The sequence below is a fragment of the Puma concolor genome, chromosome B2 (assembly GCF_028749965.1).
Source record: "Puma concolor isolate L17-30 chromosome B2, mPumCon1.1.hap2, whole genome shotgun sequence".
Lineage (NCBI taxonomy): Eukaryota > Metazoa > Chordata > Mammalia > Carnivora > Felidae > Puma > Puma concolor.
The window spans coordinates 5,501,393-5,524,840 of record NC_141671.1 but is presented as its reverse complement, the minus strand read 5'-3'; the positions used below and the strand labels follow the sequence as shown (position 1 = coordinate 5,524,840).

The following is a 23,448-nucleotide window of genomic DNA, read 5'->3' as shown; positions in this document are numbered from 1 at the left end:
GCTTGTCCAAGGGCAGCTAGCAGGACTTTGAACGTTGTGCCCGATTTATTGCAGCAACTCTAAGCAATTACGTTATCTCACAACGAAAGAACTTTCTACCAAAAAAACAAAACCAAAAAAACCTGAGGTTAAGTAATTTGTCTAAGGTCATACTGCCTGTGGACAACAGACTCGGCTTGGGGCCAAGACGGGCTTCAGAGGCACGGCTACAGATCACGGCGGGGGGGGGGGGCGGTGACCCCAATTAATGGAGAGAATATGTAAACACACACCCAGAAAAACGTCCAGGCACAACACGGAGCCACACTCGCCCCGCACACAGGGCCCTCGGCCCAGAGCCCGAGCGGGCTGGGCTGAGGCGACGAAGAGCCGAGATCGCTCCCTCAGCGGTTGGGGCAGCACCGCCAGCGCATCCACGGATTCGTACAAATTCCGGTGGCAGGGGAGGCAGGTTGGGGGGGAGGGGCTCGCGGAAGAGGGAGCAGGTGCCCTGCAGTAGTTGGGGGGCTAAGGAATAATTACAGAAGAGCACCCGGGGCGGGTAAGGTGCGGCCGGCAGGTGCGTACCCTGGGGAGGCCTCCCAGGTCTGGCGGGGCGCGGAGCCGCTCTTCGCGGAGGACCCGTGCAGCGCCGAGGGCGCAGGAGAGGGCGCTGCTCCGCGTCCCCGCGTCCCCGCGTCCCGGGCGCGTCCCCGCCGCCGCCGCCTCGCTCCTCCCGCCACCCCGACCCTTGCACTGGGGCGCGCGCTCGCTTGCCTGCTTCCTGCCGCCGCCTCCCGGGCCATGGCGACCTGCCTGCGGCTGCGGAGCTGCCGGGCCCCGCGCCTCCCGCCCGCGGGCCGCGGCCTGCGCCCCGGCTGCCCCGCGCAGCCCCGCCGCTCTGCCGGGGGCCCGGCCGGCCTGTCCGCGGCGCTGCTGCGCACCGAGAGCTTCGTGGGCGGCCGCTGGCTCCCGGCCGCCGCCGCCTTCCCCGTGCACGACCCGGCCAGCGGCGCCCAGCTGGGCTTGGTGGCCGACTGCGGGGTGCCCGAGACCCGCGCCGCGGTGCGCGCCGCCTACGAGGCTTTCTGCAGCTGGAGGGGCGTCTCGGCCAAGGTGAGCGCGCTCGGGGGCCCGGGCTTGCCCCATTGGGAAACCGGCCGCGTCGCTCCCCCCTCCCCGATGCGCCGGGCACGATGTCGTATAGAAAGGAGAGCAGAGGCGAGCCACGGGGAAGTTTGGAGCGTCGGCGTGGTCCCGACCGCGGTGCGGGGGGCTGGGGCCACGCGCCGCCCTCCAGCCTCTGGAAACGTCCAGCCTGGCAGGCAGAAGCCGGAGGAGTAACATGAAATGAGCAGCGAGCCGAGGGTGGGGTGAGCAGGTCGAGGGGCCTGACCTTGGGCGGGGGGCCGGGAGGTGAGCTCAAGTGGCTCAGCCTGGGTCGTCGGGCGTGGTGCAGGACCGTGCTCCAGGTTTCGGCCTGCGTGGAAGGGCGCTGCGCTAGCGGGCATCTCCTGGGCCTGCAGGTGGTCGTCTTCACACGACCTTCCCTCTCTACCTGTCCGTGTCCTTACCTTCTTCCTGTAAAGACGCTAGTCGTGTTGGGTGAAGACCCACCTGTATGACCTCGTTGAACCTTGATAACCTCTTTCAAGACCCTGTTCTGAGATACCAGGGGCACAGCAGGGGGAGACACAATTCAGCCTGAGCATCAGGGTAGCTTCCCAGAGGACACGAGCTGCAATGATAAAGGCAGGGGAAGGGAATTCAGCTGGACCAAGATTCCCAAGTCAGGAACGTGCCTGACCCATTTGTAGAGCAGCAAGGGGGTGGGGAGGCTCTGGAGGCGGGAGAGACGGGATGGCCTGCTGGATCCAGAGGGGAGCGTGGACTAGGTTTTACCTTGAGGGAGGTGGGGCACCGTGCCAGGGTTTGCACTCAGGTGATCGCATTTGGAAAGGGTACTGTAGGCACAGCACGAGAGGGAGGGGCGGTGGAGGCCCCTTAGGGGGCTGGTGGCAGTGACTGAGGCTTGAAGCAGGGCGGTCCTCGGAAGGGTCTGTTGTGACCGTGCAGGTAACTGGAGTCCCTGGCGGTGACAGGGTGTGAGAGAAAGAGGGGTCAGCCGGGACCCCAGGGTCTCTGGCCAGAATAGCGGGGCAGGAAGGAGTGACCACCAGCTGAGACGGGGAAGGGGGCGGGCAGGAGCTGGCGGTGTTGCAGGCGTCCGCAGCTCTTCTGCCCCCATCTCTGCTCCGGTGGTTGTTTGAGCCCAGGGCTGGTGCCGGGACCGCTCACTGACACAGTCCCGGGTGTTCGCATCACCTACCTGACGTCAGTGCCCTTGAACGTGAACACGTGGCATCAGCTTGTCCTCCAGGAGCTCGGGCCTTCTCTCCTTCCTTCTTGGAAGGATCTCAGAGCATTTTCCTGAGGAAGTAAGGGGCCCCGCCTTGCCTAGGAAGACAGGCCCACCTCTGCAGCTATGAGACTTGGGCTCCGATACGGCTTGTGTGGACACCGTGACCCTCCCTTCTTGTCCCCAGGCCTGTGCCGTCCACCCCCGCCCTCAGCCCTCTTCCCTAGGCCTTCACATCCCGCCCGCCCACCCGTTGCGGAGGTCGAGTTCACCTGTTGATTCTGCCGTTGGGCCCATCCCAGCGAGCTCACAGCCTCACTATTCTCCCTTCTCTCAATAGCACAGGTCTTGCATTTCCTGTTGACATTTTTTTTTGCCTCACAGCGTTCTTTTCATGTGTTTTAGGACCTCCCGTTTCCCACCTTGGGACCTCCTGGAGGAGCTCAGGGGAGAAGGGAGCTGGGTACTTACAGGCGCCTCATAAGCCGGCGCGTTGGTTTCCTGTGGCCGCTGTAACAAATTACCACAAACTTCGTGACTTCACACAACACAAATGCCTTTACTATTCTGGAAGTCAGAAGTCCAAAATGTGTGGACAGGGCTGTGTTCCTTCTGGAAGCTCTAGGGGTTTCGTCACCTTTCCCAGCTTCTTGAGGCAGTCCCACACTCCAGCCTCTTTTTCTGCTGCTACTTGGCCTTTGACCTTCCTGCCTCTCTCTTATAGCGACCTTGTGATTACATCGGGCCCACCTGGGAAATGCAGGCTGCCCTCCTCACCTCGAGGTCCTTAACGTAATCACACCTGCAAAATCTCTTTTGCCACGTAAGGTAACAGGTTGACAGGTTGCAGTGATTAGGGTGAGGCCGTCTCTGAGGGCCGTTACGGTGCCTGCCACATCTGAGTACTGTTCTTGGTGCTTAACAGGTGCTTCCTCTAGTCCTTTTGATGGCTCTATGAGGTAGATACTCAATCCTTGTTTTGGATGAGGAACCTGGCTGCGAGAGGCTCAGAGTTCACCATCCACCACTCACCCCTGCTCAGGTGGGCGTTCTGGGACTTGTGCCCCACGTGACTCCGTGCACCGTGAGCCTCCCTGCTGGAGCCCTGCATGCTCACACAGCTCCTCACAAAGGCTGTGGAAGTTTCTGGGAGCTGCCCCACAAGCCTGATGGTTCAAACAACAGAAACAGATTGGCTCAGTTCTGCGGGCTAGAAATCCAAAGTCAAGGCTGCTTCCTTCTTTTTTTTTTTTTTTTAACTTTTTAATGTTTGTTTATTTTGAGAGACAGAGTGAGAGTGAGGGAGGGACAGAGGGAGAGGAAGACTGAGAATCCGAAGCAGGCTCCAGGCTCTGAGCTGTCAGCACAGAGCCCGGCACGGGGCTCGAACTCACGAACCATGAAATCATGACCTGAGCTGAAGTTGGATGCTTAACTGACTGAGTCACCCAGGCGCCCCTGCAACATGTCTGTTTTGGGCGGAACCCATTAGCCCGTAACCCAGGCTGTGCATACTCAGGATGGTTCGTCGCCTCCCCTGGCCCCCGGGGTTCGGCCTGGACATTGTGTTTTCTGCCACCAGCAGAATCCACTTTGTATTCCTGCAGTTCTTACGCCGTTTCCCGTCTTCTCTCGTTCTCTCTCAGGCAGAGCGTGTGCTTTACATTGAGCAGACCATGTACTCAGATATTTGATTGCTTTCTCCGAGCTAGGCCCCCTAGAACACAGTCTTTCCTCTCTCACCCAGAGGAAGTGCTGGCCTGTAGTCACCAGATTCCCACCTGGCAGAGCACAGGGCCAGCAGGAAACTGTACCTGTGTGCGGTGAAATTGTTCATATTTGCACTGTTCCACAGAAGCTGCTTTTCTCTTTCACCATTTATGACTCCGCACACGCCTTTATGTGCAACTTGAAATGGAATCTCATTACTTATCAAAGAGGGGTCTGTATACCTGAAACTAACATAACGTTATATGTGGATTATGCCTCAAAAAAGAAAGAAGGTCAAGTTGTGTCTCCCCGAGAGTGAGGGGACACGGAAGGTTATTTTGTATGACTGTTGTTTTTATTTCCTCGGCCAGGAGAGGAGTTCATTACTTCGGAAATGGTACGACTTAATGATGCAAAATAAGGATGACCTTGCCAAGATCATTACAGCTGAAAGTGTAAGTTCAAGGTCCTAACTTGCTACCCTAAGAAAATGCCCTGGAATTCTCAGGCAAAAGCTTGGGAAAGCCTCTAACTTCAGGGCTGTTCTGCAGCTAAAGAAAATGGGAATTCTTCACCTAATGGTCAAATACCAACTAATCCTTTTTTTAAATGTTTATTTATTAAAAAAATTTTTTTTGATGTTTATTTATTTTTGAGATGGCGGGGGGTGAGGGGGGCTGTGGTGGAGGTGGGGAGTACAGACAGAGAGGGAGACACAGAATCCGAAGCAGGCTCCAGGCTCTGAGCTGTCAGCACAGAGCCCGATGTGGGGCTCGAACCCATGAGCCGTGAGATCATGAGCCAAAGTCAGATGCCTAACCAGCCACCCAGGCACCCCCATAGATACCAACTAATTCTTGTGCCCGGCACCAACTGTTGCTAATGAAGCCAGGCCCTCATCCTTGCTAGAACCATTTGTATGTTGCACGCTTGAGTGACATAGAGAAACACGGATGGAGCTCGGGAGTATTACACTAAGTGAGATAAATCAGTCCAAGAACGACTGGTACATTTTATGATTTCCTTCTATGTGGAATTTAAGAAACGGAACAAACAAAGGAAAAGTAAAAAGGACAAAAAGAGGTTCTTAAATACAGAGAACAAACTGTACTGAAGGTGGGAGGAGAGGTTATAGTGATAACCATAACACGTAAGAAATAGATTTTGAGGGGCGCCTGGGTGGCGCAGTCGGTTAAGCGACCGACTTCAGCCAGGTCACGATCTCGCGGTCCGGGAGTTCGAGCCCTGCGTCGGGCTCTGGGCTGATGGCTCGGAGCCTGGAGCCTGCTTCAGATTCTGTGTCTCCCTCTCTCTCTGCCCCTCCCCCGTTCATGCTCTGTCTCTCTCTGTCCCAAAAATAAATAAACGTTGAAAAAAAAAAATTAAAAAAAAAAAAATAGATTTTGAGTGAAACTATGTGAATAATGCTTTTTCCCAGTTGTTGCCATGTGATTGGTACGGTTGATTTTTTTTCATGTTGTTTTTGTACGTTGAAAACGAGCCTGTAGCTTCTGGTAGCTGTAACAGTCATGTGACACCAGGGTCCCACCCTCGGGAAGATGTTAGGAGGAGAACAAAGGAGGAGACACACTTGCCACTATCTTGGATGCGAACAGGATCGTGGCTTGGGTGGGGCTCGTTGCTTTCTGTCACCGTTTGTAACTCTGCTTTCCAAGACTTCTGCTGGGGTCACCGAATTTCTCAACAACCACATGGGTTTTGTGAGGCACAGGAGACTCGTCTGCCGTGCATGCGGCCTGGAAGAATTTCCAGGCGCGGAGTCAGGCTTTTGTGGTTAGAAGGCAGTGAATGTGTCCTTTTCTTTTTTTAATTTTTTTAAGTCTGTTTACTTACTTCGAAAGAGAGAGCACAAGTAGGGGAGGGGCAGAGAGGAGAGACCGAATCCAAGCAGGCTCCGTGCTGTCAACACAGCACAAAGCCCAACGCGGGGCTCGAACCCACGATCCCCTGAGATCATGACCTGAGCTGACATCGGGGGTTGGACGTTTAACGGACCTTGCCACCCAGGCGCCTCTGAATGTGTCCTTTTCCGATCTGGTCCAGGGGAAGCCGCTGAAGGAGGCACAGGGGGAAGTTGCCTATTCCGCCCTTTTCCTAGAGTGGTTTTCAGAGGAGGCCCGCCGCGTCTACGGAGACGTCATCTACACCCCCGCCAAGGAGAAGCGGGCGCTGGTCCTGAAGCAGCCCCTCGGGGTGGCCGCGGTCATCACGCCGGTAGGTGGACCGACGGGATGGGCAGGGGCCTGGGGTAGGAGACGCAGCGAGGGACACCTCGCTCTTCCTCGGGGAGACATGTGCTCCTGCCGGGGGCTGTCACCTGCCCTTGCTCCCCGATTCCCGGTGTGGGGTGGCGGCTGGGGAGGCCTGTTTCTAATGCCTGCAGAGGTGGGGGGACCCACGGCAGGACCCAGTGGCTTTTCTGACGTGGCTTAAAGGCTGCTTCATGGCAGCGGCTCTAGCACATCTGCAAAGGTCTTTTTTCCTAGAGACAGGATGTGACACATTGAACGTGCTGTGGTTTGGGGACATTTTTATGCTGAGTTTATGGTTATCATCAACAGCTAAGTGTTTGCGTGCAGTGGGCCAGGTTCTGGAGGTGAAAAGGCTAAGAAATACAACATTGTGTCTGCCTGGACAGAGCCACAATACGCTGGTAGGGCACCCAGCCCTGTCTGGGCCACCAGAGGGCCTGCCGCCTGCCAGCCCTCTCGTGTCAGTTCACCTACAGTGCCCGCTGGTCCCGAGACCGCTTTCTTCCCTGGCTCAGCAGAGTCACAGGCTGACGCCCCCCCCTTACTGCCTAGACTGACTCCATGTGACCCGGAACTAGATGTTCACAAGCTGTGTGACCTTGGGCAAGTTACTTAACTGCTCTGTCTCAATTTTCCCCAACGGATGTCCTCATTGTCCTCCAGGATAATAATACTGACCTCAGTGGGTGTTGATGAGGATTTAATTATAATTTAAAAGTGCTTAGAATAGTGCCTGGCACAGAATCGGCACTATGCAAGTATTTGTCAAAATAAAATAGGGAGAGGTCTACAAATATAGATCTATAAATGTTGAGAAGGAAGTAATAAATCACCTGCCATTTGGAAAATTACCTTTGCTAATGTTTTCTCCTAGAGGGCCGGGCAAGTACAGCTTTCAGGCCTAACCCAGCCCTGCTGCCTGTATTTGTGAATAAAGTTTTATTGGGACACAGCCACACCCATCCCTGCACGTACTGTCTGTGGCTGCCTTCACATTAGAACCACGGAGTACTTGGGGCGCCTGGGTGGCTCAGTCGGTTAAGCGTCTGACTTCAGCTCAGGTCACGATCTCGTGGTCCGTGGGTTTGAGTCCCGCGTCGGGCTCTGGGCTGACGGCTCAGAGCCTGGAGCCTGCTTCCAATTCTGTGTCTCCCTCTCTCTCTGCCCCTCCCCCGTTCATGCTCTGTCTCTGTCTCAAAAATAAATAAAAAAAGTTAAAAAAAAAAAAAAAAAAAGAACCACGGAGTACTTGAGACAGAAACTGTACATCCCCCAGAGCCTAAATTTTTACGATCTGGGCCTTTAAGGAAAAGTTTGCCAACTCCTGGTGTGGATACTCTTGTACTGTTTTAAATTCTGAAAATGTTCCCTGTGTTGGCGAGCCTTTGTCCCCAGAGTCGCCCAGGAGGACGGGTGTCAGGTGTTCTGAGAGCTCACCTGTGCAGGAGGAGCGGGAGCACTGCTTTGGGAGTCGGTGTGTGCAATGGCATCTGTTGACTGACTTCCCGACCTGCCTGCCTTTGAACAACCGGGCGGTCCAGAGTCTCTCATCTCCTCTCTGCTCTTCTCACCCCAGTGGAATTTCCCCAGCGCCATGATCACCAGGAAAGTGGGGGCCGCCCTGGCCGCCGGCTGCACCGTGGTGGTGAAACCCGCCGAGCACACGCCCTTCTCCGCCCTGGCCCTGGCCGAGGTGAGCCTCTCCCCCGTGGTCGTACGGAGCTGACCAAGTCCAAGCAGCAGATTGAAAACCTGCCCCTTTAGCTGCGTCTCATGCTGGATGGTGTTGGGTTTTAACTGACTAGTAGTTATTTTAAGTCTGACGTTTGAGAAAAAGCAACGATGGGGGACTTTCTGACATCGGTACACATGTTTTAGGCTGCCCTAAAGATGCTCTCTGTCCTCCCGCGCCCGCCACCCCCACCCCCTCCCCGTCCTCTGTGCGGAGTCTCTGGCCGGCACCTGCTGCTGCGCTGGGCGGTCACAGCGGCCGCTCTGGGGGCGCCTGCCCTGCGTTCCGCGAGCACCTGGGGGCCGCTTGGGCTCCTCCGTGGCCCGCCCGTCGCACGGCTTCCGTCCGCACCCACCGGTCGGGCCGGAGCAAGCCGCCAGGCTGTCGGTTCTCCCACAAGGCTGCGGGGCGGGTGTCCGGTGCTCGCGCAGCGCGGGGGGGCGGGGGGGGGGGTCGGCCACGCGGTTGTCCCGACTGCAGTCTTCGCGGCAGTCGGAGGGGTGAGCGCAGCGGCGCGGGAAACACGCCGACCGTCCTGCGCACGCCGCTGCCCATCTCGTCCCCGATACTTCGGTTTGGCCGTGTCGTTGCCCTCGCTGGGTTTACCAGGGGACTCAGAGAGGGTGCAACACTCTGCTGTTCCCACCGTCTTCCCAGAATCCCCAGTCAGGTTCCTGCGGTGTTGACTGTTCGGGAGGTTCGGACGTGACGGTGATTCCAGCAACGGCTGACCCACGGAGGGTCAGCGTGGAAGGAGCGCGGGGTCCGGGCCCGGGCGCTGGCGGGTCGGCGTGCTGGCTCCCTTCGGCCCTGGTGTGCGGCCCGGGCGTCGCCTCCCTTTCCTCGCCGCTGCCCTGCGAGGTCACCTGTGGGCGGCTCTGCCCCCTGCGTGCCTTCTACAGGTGAACCCCAAGCTTCTTGAACTCTCCTCCCATTTTTCAGGGAAGAAATCCAAGGGGCTTTTTTCGTTTTTGTTTTCTCTCTTTATTTTTGAAAACAAAGTGGCATGAAAACTCATGCCGTAAAATAGCTCAGTGTGTGACAACACATTTAATATCACCTTGGCATGAATAAGGATCTCATTCCAGGTCCAAATATATTCTTATTCTGTCCGCAAGGTCAATTTAGTATTTCCCCCAGTACGTTTTGGATTTAAACAGCTGTTTCTCTCTTCCCGGTTCCGGTTTGATCACGTGCTGTTCCCCCCCCCCCCGCCGTTTCTGTAGCTCGCGGACCAGGCTGCAATTCCTCCCGGCGTGTACAACGTCATTCCCTGCTCCAGAGCGAAGGCCAAGGAAGTAGGAGAAGCACTTTGTACTGACCCTCTGGTGTCCAAAATCTCCTTTACTGGCTCAACAGCTACCGGAAAGGTACGTGACTTACGTGTCAGAGAAAACAGATGTCGTTCTCATATTTTCCTTGGAGACTGTGAGAATACTAGTTCATCGTTATCAATCTCTTAAGGAACATTCTCAGCAGAGTGTTGAAAGGTTTGTTGCATAAAGTAATGTCTGATCATCCTCTGGACACATTTTGGATAGTGTCCCTTACTGTGAACCTGACCCAGGCTTCTGACCATACCGAGGGGTCGGCACAGCTGGAGCTCTCAGGATTTGTTGCCCAGGAAGTGGCTGAAATCTATCCGTTGTGTTTCCTCAGTTGTGAGATGCGCATTTCTTTCATGATCTGGAATAAAGTTTCCAGAAACATACAACTGATGTTGGAATGGAGGTCTTGGAATTGAACAAAAATTGTAGGTACTACAAAGGTCCTTACAGAAATAGAAAGGCCTTTTTGTTCATTTCCTTAAAAAGCTTTACAGTTGTGCGTCGTTCTACAAATTTATACTGAGAGAATAATTGCAGTGTTATTCTTAACAGCAAGGAATTAGGAAGCTAAATTTCCAACAGATGGGGGCTAAATAAATTTATGAAACAGCCATGTGATGGAATAAAGGAATGTTCTAGAGGTGCCTGGGTGGCTTAGTTGAGCGTCTGACTTCAGGTCAGATCATGATCTCAGTTTGTGAGTTTGAGCCTCACATCGGGCTCGCTGCGGTCAGCCCAGAGCCTGCTTCAGATCCTCTGTCGCCCTCTCTCTCTGCCCCAACCCTGCTTGCGCTCTCCCAAAAATAAATATTAAAAAAAAAGAATGTTCTAGAAACATGTACTAACATAAGAGAATCTTCACATTATAGTGTTACACTAAAGGAATATGGTATAAAGTGCTATGAAAGTGTTAAGATGTTCCAGATATGTGGTTAATTGGGAAGATAAAGTTTACAAAACTGTATAAATCTACCATTGTTTTCTTTAAAAAAAAAAAAAGAGGAAGTACATATATATGAACTTGTGTGTGGGACCATATTCTGAATCAGTATACCTCAAAATTTTATCAGTGCTAAGCTATGGGCTATGGGATTCTGGGAGATTTTATTATCTTCCCTCTATTATGATTAAGCCAATTGTCCCGTAATTTTTTTTAATTTTTTTTATTTCTTTTAACATTTATTTATTTTTGAGAGAGAGCGAGAGACAGAGTGTGAGTGGGGGAGGGGCAGAGAGAGGGAGACACAGAATCTGAAACAGGCTCCAGGCTCTGAGCTGTAAGCACAGAGCCCGATGCGGGGCTCAAACTCATCAGCAGTGAGATCATGACCTGACCCGAGGTGGGACACTTAACCTACTGAGCCACCCAGGTGCCCCACCACATAATTTTTAAATAGGTAATACACTTAGATGGTTCAAGAAGCCAGACGATGTAAACACGCTCACATTCAGAAGGCTCTCTCCTGCTCCTGACTCCCTCCCTTCTATAAGTAAATACTTTGTTTCTTGATACCTTCCTACTGTTTATCAAATAGAGATAGGTGTTCTGTCTTATTTTTGAGAGAGAGAAAGAATGTGTGAGCACCAGCGGGAGAAGGGCAGAGAGAGAGGGAGAGAATCCCAAGAGAGAGAGAATCCCAATCAGGTTCTGCACTGTCAGTGCAGAGCCTGATGCAGGGCTCGATCCCATGAACTGCAACTGTTTCGCCTGTGCCGAAACCAAGAGTCAGACACTCAACCAATTGAGCTGCCCAGGTGCCCCTAGAAATAGACGTTCTCATTTCCTCCTTTTCTTATACAGACCATCATCCCACGTACACTACTGTGCGCCTGGCTTTTCCATTGCTGGGGAGTTGTGGGAAACAGAGGCTTACCAGTGCAGGTGGCTGGGTAGCTGCTCCTGCCTGGTGCTCACGGAGTCTGTGCTCTGTTGCAGATACTGCTGCACCACGCAGCTGGCTCTGTGAAGAGGGTCTCCATGGAGCTGGGCGGCCACGCCCCGTTCATCGTCTTCGACAGTGCCAATGTGGACCAGGCTGTCGCGGGAGCCATGGCATCCAAATTTAGGAACTCTGGACAGGTGAGTCCTGCGGCGATTTTCAGGGTGTGTGTGTGTGTGTGTGTGTGCGTTTCACAAAGATCTTACCACCTGGCTCACCTCCTGGAAGGAAACTTGTAGGTTCCTTCCGTAATTCTTTCTTTACTCTTTGAGCACGTATTTCTTAAGGCCCTCTTTTTGCCAGTGACTGTTCCGGGCTCAGAGGGTCCAAATGGAAATAAGGTGTAATGAGGAATTTCATGAACAGATTTTTTTTTTTTAATCAAACTGTTCTCTTCCTACTCGTCAGTTATTCCCTCACCTTAGTTATTATCTTCAGTTTTCCCTCACCGGGCTTTTCTCTGCTGCACAGGTAAAGTCATCTCCTCAGACACAAAACAGCCTGAACAGCTGGGGTCTGAGGCCCACAGTCTTAAGGAAAAGAAAGTAGGAAAATGTTGAGATGGTTCTGGAAAAACTCAAAACCCTGCTGCCTGGGTCTCACTGTCCCTGAGGTGGAGGCGGCCTGACAGGCACACGGTACAGGTGCCCAGGGGGTGTCCAGGTTGCCATCGGAGTGGCGGCCCGAGTTCACACCTCCAAGGAAATCTCGGAATAACACATCTGGTACGCACCTTCAAAGTGACCTGATACAAACCCTGCATTTTACAGATAAGGCAACGAAACTCTGGAGAGACTGTTTGACTTGAAGTCCTATGTCCCTGGGTCGTGGTGCCAGCCAGTACTGCTAAGGAGCTGGGACTGTGGACCAAGGGGCCTGTCTCCTGGTTTCTCTCCAGGCTGTTGTCAGAAACCTGGCTCCTTACAAAATATCCTTAAGCACTTTGTCTCAGAGTACCATCAATAAGTGGTTTTATTTTTTTTTTAAGTTTATTTATTTATTTTGCAAGAGCTCATGTGAGTAGGGGAGGGGCAGAGAGAAAGAGGGAGAATCCCAAGCAGACTCCATGTTGGCAGCATGGAGCCCAACTTGGGGCTCGATACCATGATCCATGAGATCATGACCTGAGCTGAAATCGAGTTAGACGCTCAACGGACTGAGCCACCCAGGTGCCCCAATAAGTGGTTTTAAATGCATTCCACAGACAGAATAAAAACTCCCTGAAAGATTATATTGTGGGGGAAAAAAGGTGAAATCTTGTATAATACTCTGTATCAAATAGTTTTCATCCTTGTGTTGACCTTTGGTAATTAATTTTTCCCCTTTCATATAACCTTAAATAGCTTGGTTGTTTCCGAAATACCTGTGTTTTGTTTTAGAAACATAAAATGCCAATATGTGTAACGCTCAGAGTTATAAAGCTACAACTTTGAGGTATGTTGATTTAAGCCAGTAAAAATGCACAGGATGCAAAATTATCTATCTATATATAAGTAGATAGTTTCTACTAGAAAAATACATGATTAAGAAAAACATACAGGAAGAAAATCTATCAGTGATAACTGCAATTCCTATAATGTGGTTGTATTTTATAATTTTAAAATATTAGGTCTAATTAGGAAAAAATAAACAAAGGTCTTTTCAATAATTTAGGTTGACGTGGAAGAACGGCCATTTTCAAAATGTCAAATTCAGCCAAACCCTTAGTTTAATAAGCTAGTAGATAGAAGTCAGTCTTTGACTGCCTTCCTTCCTGCTCCTGCTCTGTCACCGCAGCATCACTGTCTCTCGTGGAGTTACTGTTTTTTTATGCTCCTTTTTTCTTCCTGTTTGTTTCATAATGGCTTACTTAACCCTTTGGAAAAAACTTGAGTCAGGTGGCTTTCTCTTTTTTGTGCAGATGTTTGTACTTGCTTACTTGTTTAACCTCAAGGTGAGGCAGCTATGGACGAGGTTGTAGAACAATGAGCACTTTGTGCATTCATCTTCAGGGCCCCAACCACATGGGGAGGAATATGGCAGGTTGGACACAGGACAAGAGCCACTTGGGGAAGTGTTTTCACATTGAGTATCTGATAGCAACAGTGACATGTTTATTGGTTGGGTCAGTAGCTTCTGACAAATGGTCTTGTGAATTTGGTTTGGGTTTTTTTTCTGTCCAGACTTGCGTTTGCTCAAACCGTTTCTTGGTGCAAAGGGGTATCCACGATTCTTTTGTGAAGAAATTTGCCGAGGCAATTAAAATGAACCTGCATGTGGGTAATGGCTTTGAGGAGAGAACTACTCAAGGCCCATTAATTGATGAAAAGGCGGTAGAAAAGGTAAGTTCATTTGCTTTTCTGTTAAATTTCATGGTTTCAGTGTCAAGAGCTTTAACTAGCAAAAAAACACTTTAGTAAGGTGCCCAGCAAGGCTGTTTTGGAAACAATGGAGAAATCAGAAAAAAGTGAATTTCTGCCCATTTGCATGAATTAAATAAATGATATCATCTGGCTTATAAGCTTTTCTGGCTCTGTCATTACACTGAGTGCTCATGAGATATCACTTTATTTTTAATGTTTATTTTTGAGAGAGAGAGAGAGAGCACACACGCACGCACATGTTGGAGAGAGGCAGAGAGAGAGGGAGACACAGAATCCGAAGCAGGCTCCAGGATCCAAGTTGTCAGCACAGAGCCCAACATGGGGCTCAGACTCGAACCATGAGATTATGACCTGATCTGATGGCGGACGCTTAACCGACTGAGCCACCCAGGCGCCCCGAGCTCTGTTACTTTAGATCTCCTACTGCCCTCCCTAAATTTTCTCTGATAGTGGTGATCATTCTATCCCTGGCTGCCTCAGGAATTAGGATCTTGAAAGACAAAGTTCTTTAAATTTTTGAACAGCTAAAAGGAAAGGAAGACTGGTTTTATTTTTGAAATCATGGGTGTTTCAGCTGAAATGCTGGCTTCCATTGACAACAAAATGCCCTTCAGAAGAATCCTTGACAAAAGCATCTGGTAGGGAGATGCAGAGGAACAGAAGCCACACCCAGTATTTACAAATGCCAGGAGAGAGAGACTGCTTTTAGGAAGGATCTGTTTGTTCAAAGAAAGTCACGGTCTAGATAGATCACTAGCCGGGCGAGAGTTCTGCCCTTGGTGTTTTAAAACATAATCTCCTGTTTTAAAACATAATCCTTTTAAATAAAGAAGATGTACTACATATATACAGTGGCACATTACTCAGCCATAAAAAAAAAAAAAAAGAATGAAATCTTGCCATTTGCAACAACATGGATGGATCTAGAGGGTATAATGTGAAGTGAAATAAGTCAGAGAAAGACAAATACCATAAGATTTCAACCATATGTGGAATTTAAGAAAAAAAAAAACAAAGAAGAAATGACTCAAGAAAAATCAGACTTTTAACCACAGAGAACACACTGGTGGTCACCAGAGGGGGAAAGAGGTGGGTGAAATAGGTGATGGGGATTTAGGAGTACACCGATCATGATAAACACTGGGTGATGTCTGGAACTGTTGAATCACTGTATTATATACCAGAAACTACTAGAATGTGGTATGTTAATGACCCTGGAATTAAATAAATAAGGGGGCAAAAACCTTATCCTTTTTAGAGTTACCTACAAGGAACTTTCTTGTGATATGAACATCCAGTATGCTCTTTTTTTTTTTTTTTTTAATTTTTTTTTCAACGTTTATTTATTTTTGGGACAGAGAGAGACAGAGCATGAACGGGGGAGGGGCAGAGAGAGAGGGAGACACAGAATCGGAAACAGGCTCCAGGCTCTGAGCCATCAGCCCAGAGCCTGACGCGGGGCTCGAACTCCCGGACCGCGAGATCGTGACCTGGCTGAAGTCGGACGCTCAACCGACTGCGCCACCCAGGCGCCCCACCAGTATGCTCTTTAGATAAGTCTCTATTAATAGAAAGGATTTTAATGGAATAATTTAAGTTGGACAGAAAATGGAGGCTGGAGATTGATGTGCAGGGAAGAAAGGAGGTGGCCCAAAGACCCACGTCTGTTGCCTCACCCAGCGGGAGCCAGGGGAAGCACTGAGGTTTGACAGAGCTCTGATAACTGTCTAGTGATTGCCTTGGCATTGCCGTAGTAGAGAACATGCATTAAAGTGTATGTTGGTACCACCTGCATTTTTGATGTGACTTTGGACCCTGTGCCTTGATTGCCAGTGGAGACAATTTGGGTCTGAACTAGCTGTGGCTCGAGGGACAGAGTGCTGGTTCTTAACCCGCCCTGTGCCTTTCACAACTGCAGATGCCAGAGTCCTTCCTGAGGAGACGGGGTGTGAGTAGGGCCTCAGCACTGAGAGTTTTTCAAGTGCCCCCACTGTTTTTAATTTGCCAGCCTGGGAGACCACTGTTCTGGAGATTTTGGTGTTCCTGCCAAAGCGAAGGTGCAACCATTGGCCTCTAGAGGGCGCTGTGTCCCAGGACTTCAAACAAGGAAGGTGAAGGATGTTTTTCAGAGTATAGTAGAAAACCTCTCGTCTGCAAAAATCCATTGTGCCTGCTTTAGTATACCCACAGTCACAGGGTAAATTTGGGTGGGGGGGACACTGCACATGACATCTAACATGACCAGAAAAGGGCAGACCATATTCTCTCTGGGGGCAAAGAGGTGGCCCTTGTTAAATATAATTAGTTTTCGAGCTATAAATCGTGGAAGGTAAGCCATGACGGCTAATGGGGTTTGTTGCAGACAGTGGACTCTGAGAGCATGGTAGGGGGCGAGGGATTAAAAAGGGCGGTTCTGGAGGGTGGAGTGTGCCCCAGCCAGTATTTACCTTTCCTGAAATCCCGTGGAATATTCTGCCAAGAATAAGAGTCCTCCCCTGGGAGGTCTCCGGGGACCAAAGGTTGTGGAGAACTTCTGGAAGGAGGAATGGATGGTGCTAATACAAAAGTCAAAGCAGACAAAGCATTCCCAGGGGAAGCCTGTAGGGGAAGTGGGTGCCATTTTTTAGGATGGAACTTTCTAGAAGTGGGTAGGGTAGGAATAGGAGCAGGGGAAACATGGTGCCAACTAATTATATTTTGTACAGTTTTCTGGGCCGTCCCTACACCATTGCACCTCGCAGCCACCACCAGGAGAGTGTAGGCATTTGCTCTGGGCAGGAGGTGAGCTACGGCTCCAACCTCAGTTGGTGTGCCTTTGCCCTCTGGGGACAGGGGTGTCCCTAACGTGAAGCCTGCCAAGTCAGAATAAACCTGAGCTTGCCGTTGTCCCCTTGTTCAGGGGAGAGACCGGAAACTGTAAAGGCCACCCACGTCACCCAGCCAGTCCTTCACGAGGAAGGTGAACAGCCAGGGTTTGGAGCAAACCCTCAGCAATGAGAGGAACACCTGACCCTCAAGGAAGCAGATGAGTCTGGGAACAGAAAGGAATTTTCTGAGGATCTCATAGCGTCATCCGTGTGCTTCTGAGAAGATAGCGCATCTACAAAACAAAAGCAGGTCCTGTGAAAATGGAGGCAGTGAGAACAAGAGAGTTTTCAGAAATTAAACACATGATGGTCAAATTTTTTTTTTTAAAACATCAGTACATGAAGACGGAAGGCAGAACCAAGGAGAATTTAAAGCAAAAGATAAAGAGATGAGGGGCACCTGGCTGGTTCAGTCTGTAGAGCATGTGACTTGATCTTGGGGTCATGAGTTTGAGCCCCATGTTGGGTGTAGAGATTACTTAATAAATACAAGTTGTTTTTTTTTTAAAGACAAATGAAAAATATGACAAATTTGAAAAGAAATCAGACTTAATCTGAGGTGAGAGGCATATCCATTTTAGCTACAGGAACTCTAGAACAGACATGGAAGACGTAGCATTATCAAAAAAATGAGAAATGAAAACTCAGAGCCAGGGGAAAATGATTCTTCAGATGGAAAGAGTTTACCAACTGCCAAGTGGAAGGAAAGCAGAAAGCCCAGATCCATTCTGCTAGAACAGTGGAGTGTCAGGAACATAGAAGATCCTAAAAGCTTCCAGAGATGGGGGGGAAAGCTACCTGCCAAGGGGCAAGAACTATTTTGGAAGCACGTTTCAACAACACTAGAAATAGAGACGTGTACTTAGCGTTCTGAAGGAAAACTGGATGACAATTTGACCACCAACCAACACAAGGTAAAAACATCAGACATGGCAGGCAGCTCTTCCTGCCCATGGGTCCTGTCCCCGTGCTTTCAAAAACTACCTTTTTTGCACCCTCCTAAAAAAAAACGAAACAAAAACAAAACCATGAGACACGCAGTGTCAGGAAACTCAGGAAGCACACCATTTTCAGTGCACCTTTTTCAAAATGACCACTTGAGAAGAATGCATTAGAACAAAGTGAAAGTGAAGAGGACAGCATGGCACCCAAGAACCTGGAGCCAACTCAAGAGTGTGAGAACAGAGGCGCCTGGGGGGCTCAGTGAGTTAAGCATCCGCGTCTTGGTTTTGGCTCAGGTCATAACCTCATGAGCCTTAGGTTGGGCTCTGTGCTGACAGTGCAGACCCTGCTTGGGAGTCAGTCACTCTCTCTCTCTCTCTCTCTCTCTGCCATCCCTCGCTCTCTTTTTCTCAAAAGAAAGTTAAAAACAAAAAACAGTGCAAAGAACAAATGTCAGGGCAACTTCAGGGTGCCGGGCCCAGAAGGACATCAGGTCATACCAGACCCTTCAACAAATGGTCGAATGGAACAGCGGAAAAACAAAGAGCAGGGGAAGGCGGCATTGCACCTGCCACATGCCCTCCTCCTGCCTCTGCGTCTCCACATATTTGGTTCTTTCTACCTAGAAGGCATGAGGGCACCTCGTTCTCAACCTGTTTTTTTAAGGAAAAGAAATGAAGAAAAGCATAGTTTTCTGCAGATTTAACATTCTAAGAGATTGTATCCTCTCCAGCGTATCTTCAAGCCCGCTGTCCCGGGCTCCTCCTCTTCTCTTCACGCAGGTAGAGAAGCACGTGAATGACGCAGTGTCCAAAGGCGCCACTGTTGTGACAGGCGGGAAGCGACACCAACTTGGAAAAAATTTCTTTGAGCCCACACTGCTCAGCAATGTCACCAGGGACATGCTCTGCTCTCACGAAGAGACGTTTGGGCCTCTGGCACCAGTTATCAAGTAAGACCACCCAGCGGGTGGATTGGGGAAGGAGGACACCAAGAAAGGAACGCGGTTCGAGTGCCGTTTCAAGGCCCTGGGGCTGGGACAGGGGGCTGCAGAGGCAGGGCTGTGTAGTGTCAGCAGAAGAACAACTCCCATTCATGGTTCTAAAATAATTTGTTTTTATCATTGCCTATGCAGAGCACAGAATTCAGCAGCTTCTTTACTTTGCCTCCTGACTTTTGTGTTTTCTGCTGAAATCATTTTTCTTCTCCTCGGAGCACATCCTCAAAGAGGTCTTTCGAGGGAGTTAGGGAAATGCACTTGCTGCGCTCTTAGGTGATGTTTTGTCTCACGTTCAAAAGTCAGTAATAATCAACCTGGATAAACTTCTAGGTTCAATGCTGTATTATCTCTCTGTCTCCTTATTTCTGGAGTCGTTACTGGGAAAGTTGGTGTCTGGTTCTTGTTTCTTTGAAAAGGATCTAGTTTTTTTTTGGAGACTATGAAGATTTCTCATGGTCTCTGACGTTAAGTTCTACCGGTGAGGCACGTCGTGAGCGTCTTCACGCTGCGGTCCTAATGTCTTCCTTGAATATCTAAGGTGTGTGTCTGGTCCCGGGAAATTGCTGGTCACTGTTTCTCCAGCAGGTTTTTCTCTCCCCTCCATTCGTTCCGTAACGGCCTCTAGGAGGTCTGTGATAGGGACACGTCCGTGTCACGCCGCTCCTCTTCGCTCTGTTCATCGTACCTCCTCATCCGTTCCCGACACCTTCTGGGACATCCCCTCCCTGCCACCTGCCCGCTGAGCCATTCATTCCTGAGATACATACACTGTGCCACCCAGCCCACCCACCGTGTTCCTTCAGTTACTGTCATCCATGCTATCTCCATTTCTTTGTTCTTCCCCATAATAGAGTCTCCCCACTTCCTCATTCTCCCTTGTTTTGCTGTGGATGCTTATCCGTTTCCTACATCTTTTTCTGTCCCACTGTTGCTGCCTCCTGGCTTGTAGATCATTCTGTTTGTTATCCTTCTCCATCTCCTCCAGAGAGATGGCTGGCTCCTGCTGCTGGCAGATCTCTGAATTTAAGAACTGGGGTGCTCAGAGCCCTTTGCCCCGGAAGAATGCTTCTCAAATCTTGTTCTGGAAAGAAAGGGATAAAGCTGGAAGGGGCCGCAAGGGGCTTTGGTTTCTCTGCTGTTCATCTCAGGGAGGAGCGCACGCATGCAGAGCCCTGGCCCCCCTGGCTTCCTGGGGACAGCTTGCTTCTAAAGTGGTTGCTGATTGTTACAAAGTCTCGGTAGGCAGCAAGAGCAGTGATCCTTTTTGAAGGCATTTGGTTTGACGTTCCAAGTCGCCGCTGTTCCCTATGGCCAGCCTGCTTGCCTCTCGTTCTCGCCAGAGAGGAACCGTGTGTGTTGAGCAGCGGGGCTCTTTGCTTCTGTGCTCGGCCCTGGGGTCTCTGCAGATCTCCCGACTTACCCCGTGCCATTATTCGGGAAACAAGTCAGGAGACCAGAGAGCCGGTTTTCTTTGCCCTCTCCCCTACAGATTTTGCTGACAACCCCTTTAACTCTGGCAGGTTCGACACAGAGGAGGAGGCTGTGGCGATCGCTAACGCAGCTGACGTCGGGCTGGCAGGTAGGCGCTCCCGGCTCCGCGGGAATCAGAACCACTCCTGGAACCGATGCTCGCGTTTGCCTTTTAAACATCCCCCTGGGTTTTGAGTCAGAAATGCCATTGTAGCGTGTGTTCTGCTGCTTTTCGGGGGCACGAGCGGGTCTGTGCAAGGTCACGGCCTCCTGTCTGGTCCTTCCCACATTTGGGAGCTCCTGGTGAGAGCTGGGGGGCAGCTTGTGGGTGGAGAAGCGCACACCCCCAAATTCCCACGTTCTCAGAGGCTTGATGCCTGGAAGTCCACGTCTTTTTCTTCCATTCCGCCTGACTCCTGGCGGCCTGAGCCAGACCGAGGGGAACCGCAGGGACCCTGAAAGTAGCAATGACTGTGCGTGCAGACGGAGCCTGAGTGGCCACCGTCCTTTTAGTTCGGAGATGGTCAGGGTGGCCACGGGACATATCCCACTGCCCGGACACCAGCGTATGCACATAAATGCACTGGCAAATCTGCATTTAGCATCCGCAGTGAGGGGAGCACGCTGAGGAAGATACAAAGACATAGATACACGGTTGCTCGGTAGCAGCTTCCCCTCCGGGGATGAGCGAAGTACGTGGAACCGGAGGAAGGCCACACACACTGGGGAGGCCCTTCCCCCAGCTGTCTGTGCAGACCTGTCACGAGGCTGCAGTAGGACGTGTGCCCGAGTGCCTCGGTGACACTGCACCCGGCGCGCCTTCCGTCCCTTCCCGACAGGATGCGGGGAGAGGAGGCCGCAGCCTGCACTAGGCCATCCGTGTTAGGCAGAGATGGGAGGAGAGAGATTCTGGGCCCGGGGGCCACGGGGGTTCAGTTCGGAAAGGGTGGTGGTGATGGGCGTGATGAAAGGAAACGCTGAAAAGGACTAGACAGAGGTCGCCTGTGGCATCCTCTGCTTTAGACGCGACGTCTGTAACGACTGTATAAGCCGCGTGTGCCCTTTCTTCCCCTGACAGGTTATTTTTACTCTCAAGACCCAGCCCAGATCTGGAGAGTGGCAGAGCGGCTGGAAGTGGGCATGGTGGGCGTGAACGAGGGACTGATCTCCTCTGTGGAGTGTCCTTTCGGCGGGGTGAAGCAGTCTGGCCTCGGGAGAGAGGGGTCCAAGTACGGCATCGACGAGTACCTAGAGCTCAAATACGTGTGCTTCGGGGGCTTGTAGGACTCGTCAGTGCTTTGAAAAATAAAAAAAGGAAGCTGACGTGCACATACGGGGACATGCCATCCATTATTCTAGGTGAACTCCTAGGTTAGTGGAATTAGGGATTTTTCAAACTCCTCCAATACTCATGATCTTAAGCACAGGTGAGCCCCACCCCTCCCCTTACCTAATGAGGGACCAGCAGATGCCACACGTCTGGGGCGCAGACTCCCCAAGAACCAGCACTGCGTGTATAGAGTGAAGCCCTGGGACTCCACCAAGAGCTGGGTGTCCCGTCCCAGAGGCTCATCACTGCCTGGGCCGTGACCCTGCCATCTCCCCTGTGGCTCTGAGCTCACACCAGAGGGGGCTGCCCGGAAGACCCCTGAGCATGAGGACAGGCCAGGCAGAGGTGGGCCCACCGTTCCTGTCAATCTCCTGGCTCAGCTCTACGCGCCCGTGCCGTGTATTCCTAAATGTTGCCACGGAGACTGAATTGATCATTTTTAAGACTTCGAAGTAGCACAGAATCTCCTGTGTTTCTGTGAGGGACTCTTTTTTTCTGGACCTTTTTTCTTAAGCTTATTTTTCAGTAATCTCTACACCCAGCATGGGGCTCAAACTCACGACCCCAAGATCAAGAGTCACGTGCTCCACTGACTGAGCCGGCCAGGCGCCCCGGGACCGTTTCAGTTAAAGCTTCATCATCCTAAATTTACTACTTAAAGATCATGCTCTCATCTCCATCCTGCTTTCCATTTCATTTTGTCTCCTTGAGGAAGTCAGCCTAGGCAGAAAGCAGAGAGCAGCAGAGGCAGCTGGGAGAAGGGAAGGCACAAAGGCGTGGCCCGGCAGCCCTTGGGGGGTGGGGGGGAGCTTAGTTCCCATAGATGCGCCATTCGGCAGTCCGTCCCTCATGCAGAGGAGAGATGCTGTATGTGGCTTGCTTAGTTCAATGGGAGATTGCGAGGCCAACAGAAACAGAAATGTTTGCAAAAAAAGAAAGAAAAAAATTCGGTGCCAGTAAAGGGGCCATTATTCTTAGTAGCAGCAGAACCCCTCCCTGCCCCCCAATCCAGGTGTGGCTTTGCAAGGTGAGGAAGGCTGGGGCCCGCCTGCACTCCTACCCAAGACTGAGCAGCTGTCGCCTGCAGCCTGCCCTTCCCGTCCTCACCCCCAAGAGCAAGCAGCCTCCCCACAGTGATCCCGAGAGGAAAATGAATTTCCATAATTGCCAGTCCGCCTAATGGAAGAGGTGTGAGGCCTTGAAATTCAGGCACGTCTTCTCCAGTAAGTTTTTACAGCTCATCATTTGCAACAAAAATGATGCTGTGTCTCCTTTCACTTGGAAAGAGGAGCTCTGATTAAGAAAATTCTAGGTCTTTCTGGACACGTCTCCCATGCATATGGATACACTGAGGAAAAGGAATAAAGGCTGTTCCTGGCTGTACAGGCAGAGAGGAAGCTCTTTCCCTTCCTACTCTCTGTGTGCAGAATCCACTGACACTCTGTGGGTATTCTGGGTAGTGGAAGGAAAAAGTAGTTCCTACCCCTCCCCCCATTTCCACCCTGTGACTTAGCATTTGTCCCTCCGCCACGGGGGAGCCTTGGGTAAGTCACTAGCGGTCCAGAATGCCCATGGGGACGGAGGAACTTAGAGCCGGTGCTGGAGCTCCCTTGACTTAGCCTGCCTCACTCTAGCCACATCCCGATACCCACAGGAGGAAGGACCAGAAATCTGCCTCCTGGTGACATGCCTCCCCAGGCCCTGTCAAGAGTCACATACACAGCATATTGACAGCTTATTTCTACCTTTTGTTTTTCTAATTTGGGGCTTGTTTTATATAACATTCTAATTAGGATTTGGGCGTGTCCATCTGTTTTCTGTTAATAAAATTCCTATAATGTTATTTGTTAGAAGTCAGGAACACGGATGGTTGGAGGTGTTGAGAGAATACGCTCAAAGTTACATGCGTCACTTTGCAAAACCAGTGGATCTCTTGGCTGGGTGGCAGATCGGAGTTTTCTTGTATATTTGGCTCACCGGGTACATAAATTCAGGTTCAGAGACTCATTGCGATATCTTTGATTAATTTTGTAATTAAAATAATTTGGGAAGGAAATAGGTTGCTGTTTAGTAAAATTGTTCCGGGTTGTGGGAAGAAAGAAAAGTGTCTTTCAGGGTTTGTTTTTCAATAACATGAGCCTGTGTGGCCAGGAGT

At 51.0% G+C, this 23,448-nt stretch overlaps 2 protein-coding genes across 2 annotated transcripts in view; one reads left to right on the top strand and one right to left on the bottom strand.

The window, feature by feature from the left end:
* The window catches only part of GPLD1 (glycosylphosphatidylinositol specific phospholipase D1), a 68,908-nt gene extending 67,189 nt beyond the window's left edge, over window positions 1-1,719 (bottom strand). The window contains exon 1 of the mRNA XM_086706117.1: window positions 1,597-1,719. The gene's annotated coding sequence lies outside the window, so the exon portion shown is untranslated. The remainder of the gene's footprint in view (window positions 1-1,596) is intronic.
* ALDH5A1 (aldehyde dehydrogenase 5 family member A1) lies at window positions 706-21,776 on the top strand. Its single transcript, XM_086706126.1, has 10 exons — window positions 706-1,095; window positions 4,420-4,503; window positions 6,113-6,283; window positions 7,898-8,014; window positions 9,280-9,423; window positions 11,318-11,461; window positions 13,484-13,642; window positions 18,276-18,445; window positions 20,014-20,072; window positions 21,042-21,776. Exons 1-10 carry the CDS (start codon window positions 784-786, stop codon window positions 21,245-21,247), a joined length of 1,566 nt encoding a protein of 521 aa, XP_086562252.1. The 5' UTR covers window positions 706-783; the 3' UTR covers window positions 21,248-21,776.
* The last annotated feature ends 1,672 nt before the right edge of the window (window positions 21,777-23,448 follow it).

Coding starts and splice junctions, on each gene's coding strand:
- ALDH5A1 (XM_086706126.1), top strand. CDS start 784: ATGGCGACCTGCCTGCGGCTGCGGAGCTGCCGGGCCCCGCGCCTCCCG. Junction 6,284..7,897: donor TGGCCGCGGTCATCACGCCG/GTAGGTGGACCG, acceptor TTCTCACCCCAG/TGGAATTTCCCCAGCGCCAT. Junction 20,073..21,041: donor AGCTGACGTCGGGCTGGCAG/GTAGGCGCTCCC, acceptor TTCCCCTGACAG/GTTATTTTTACTCTCAAGAC.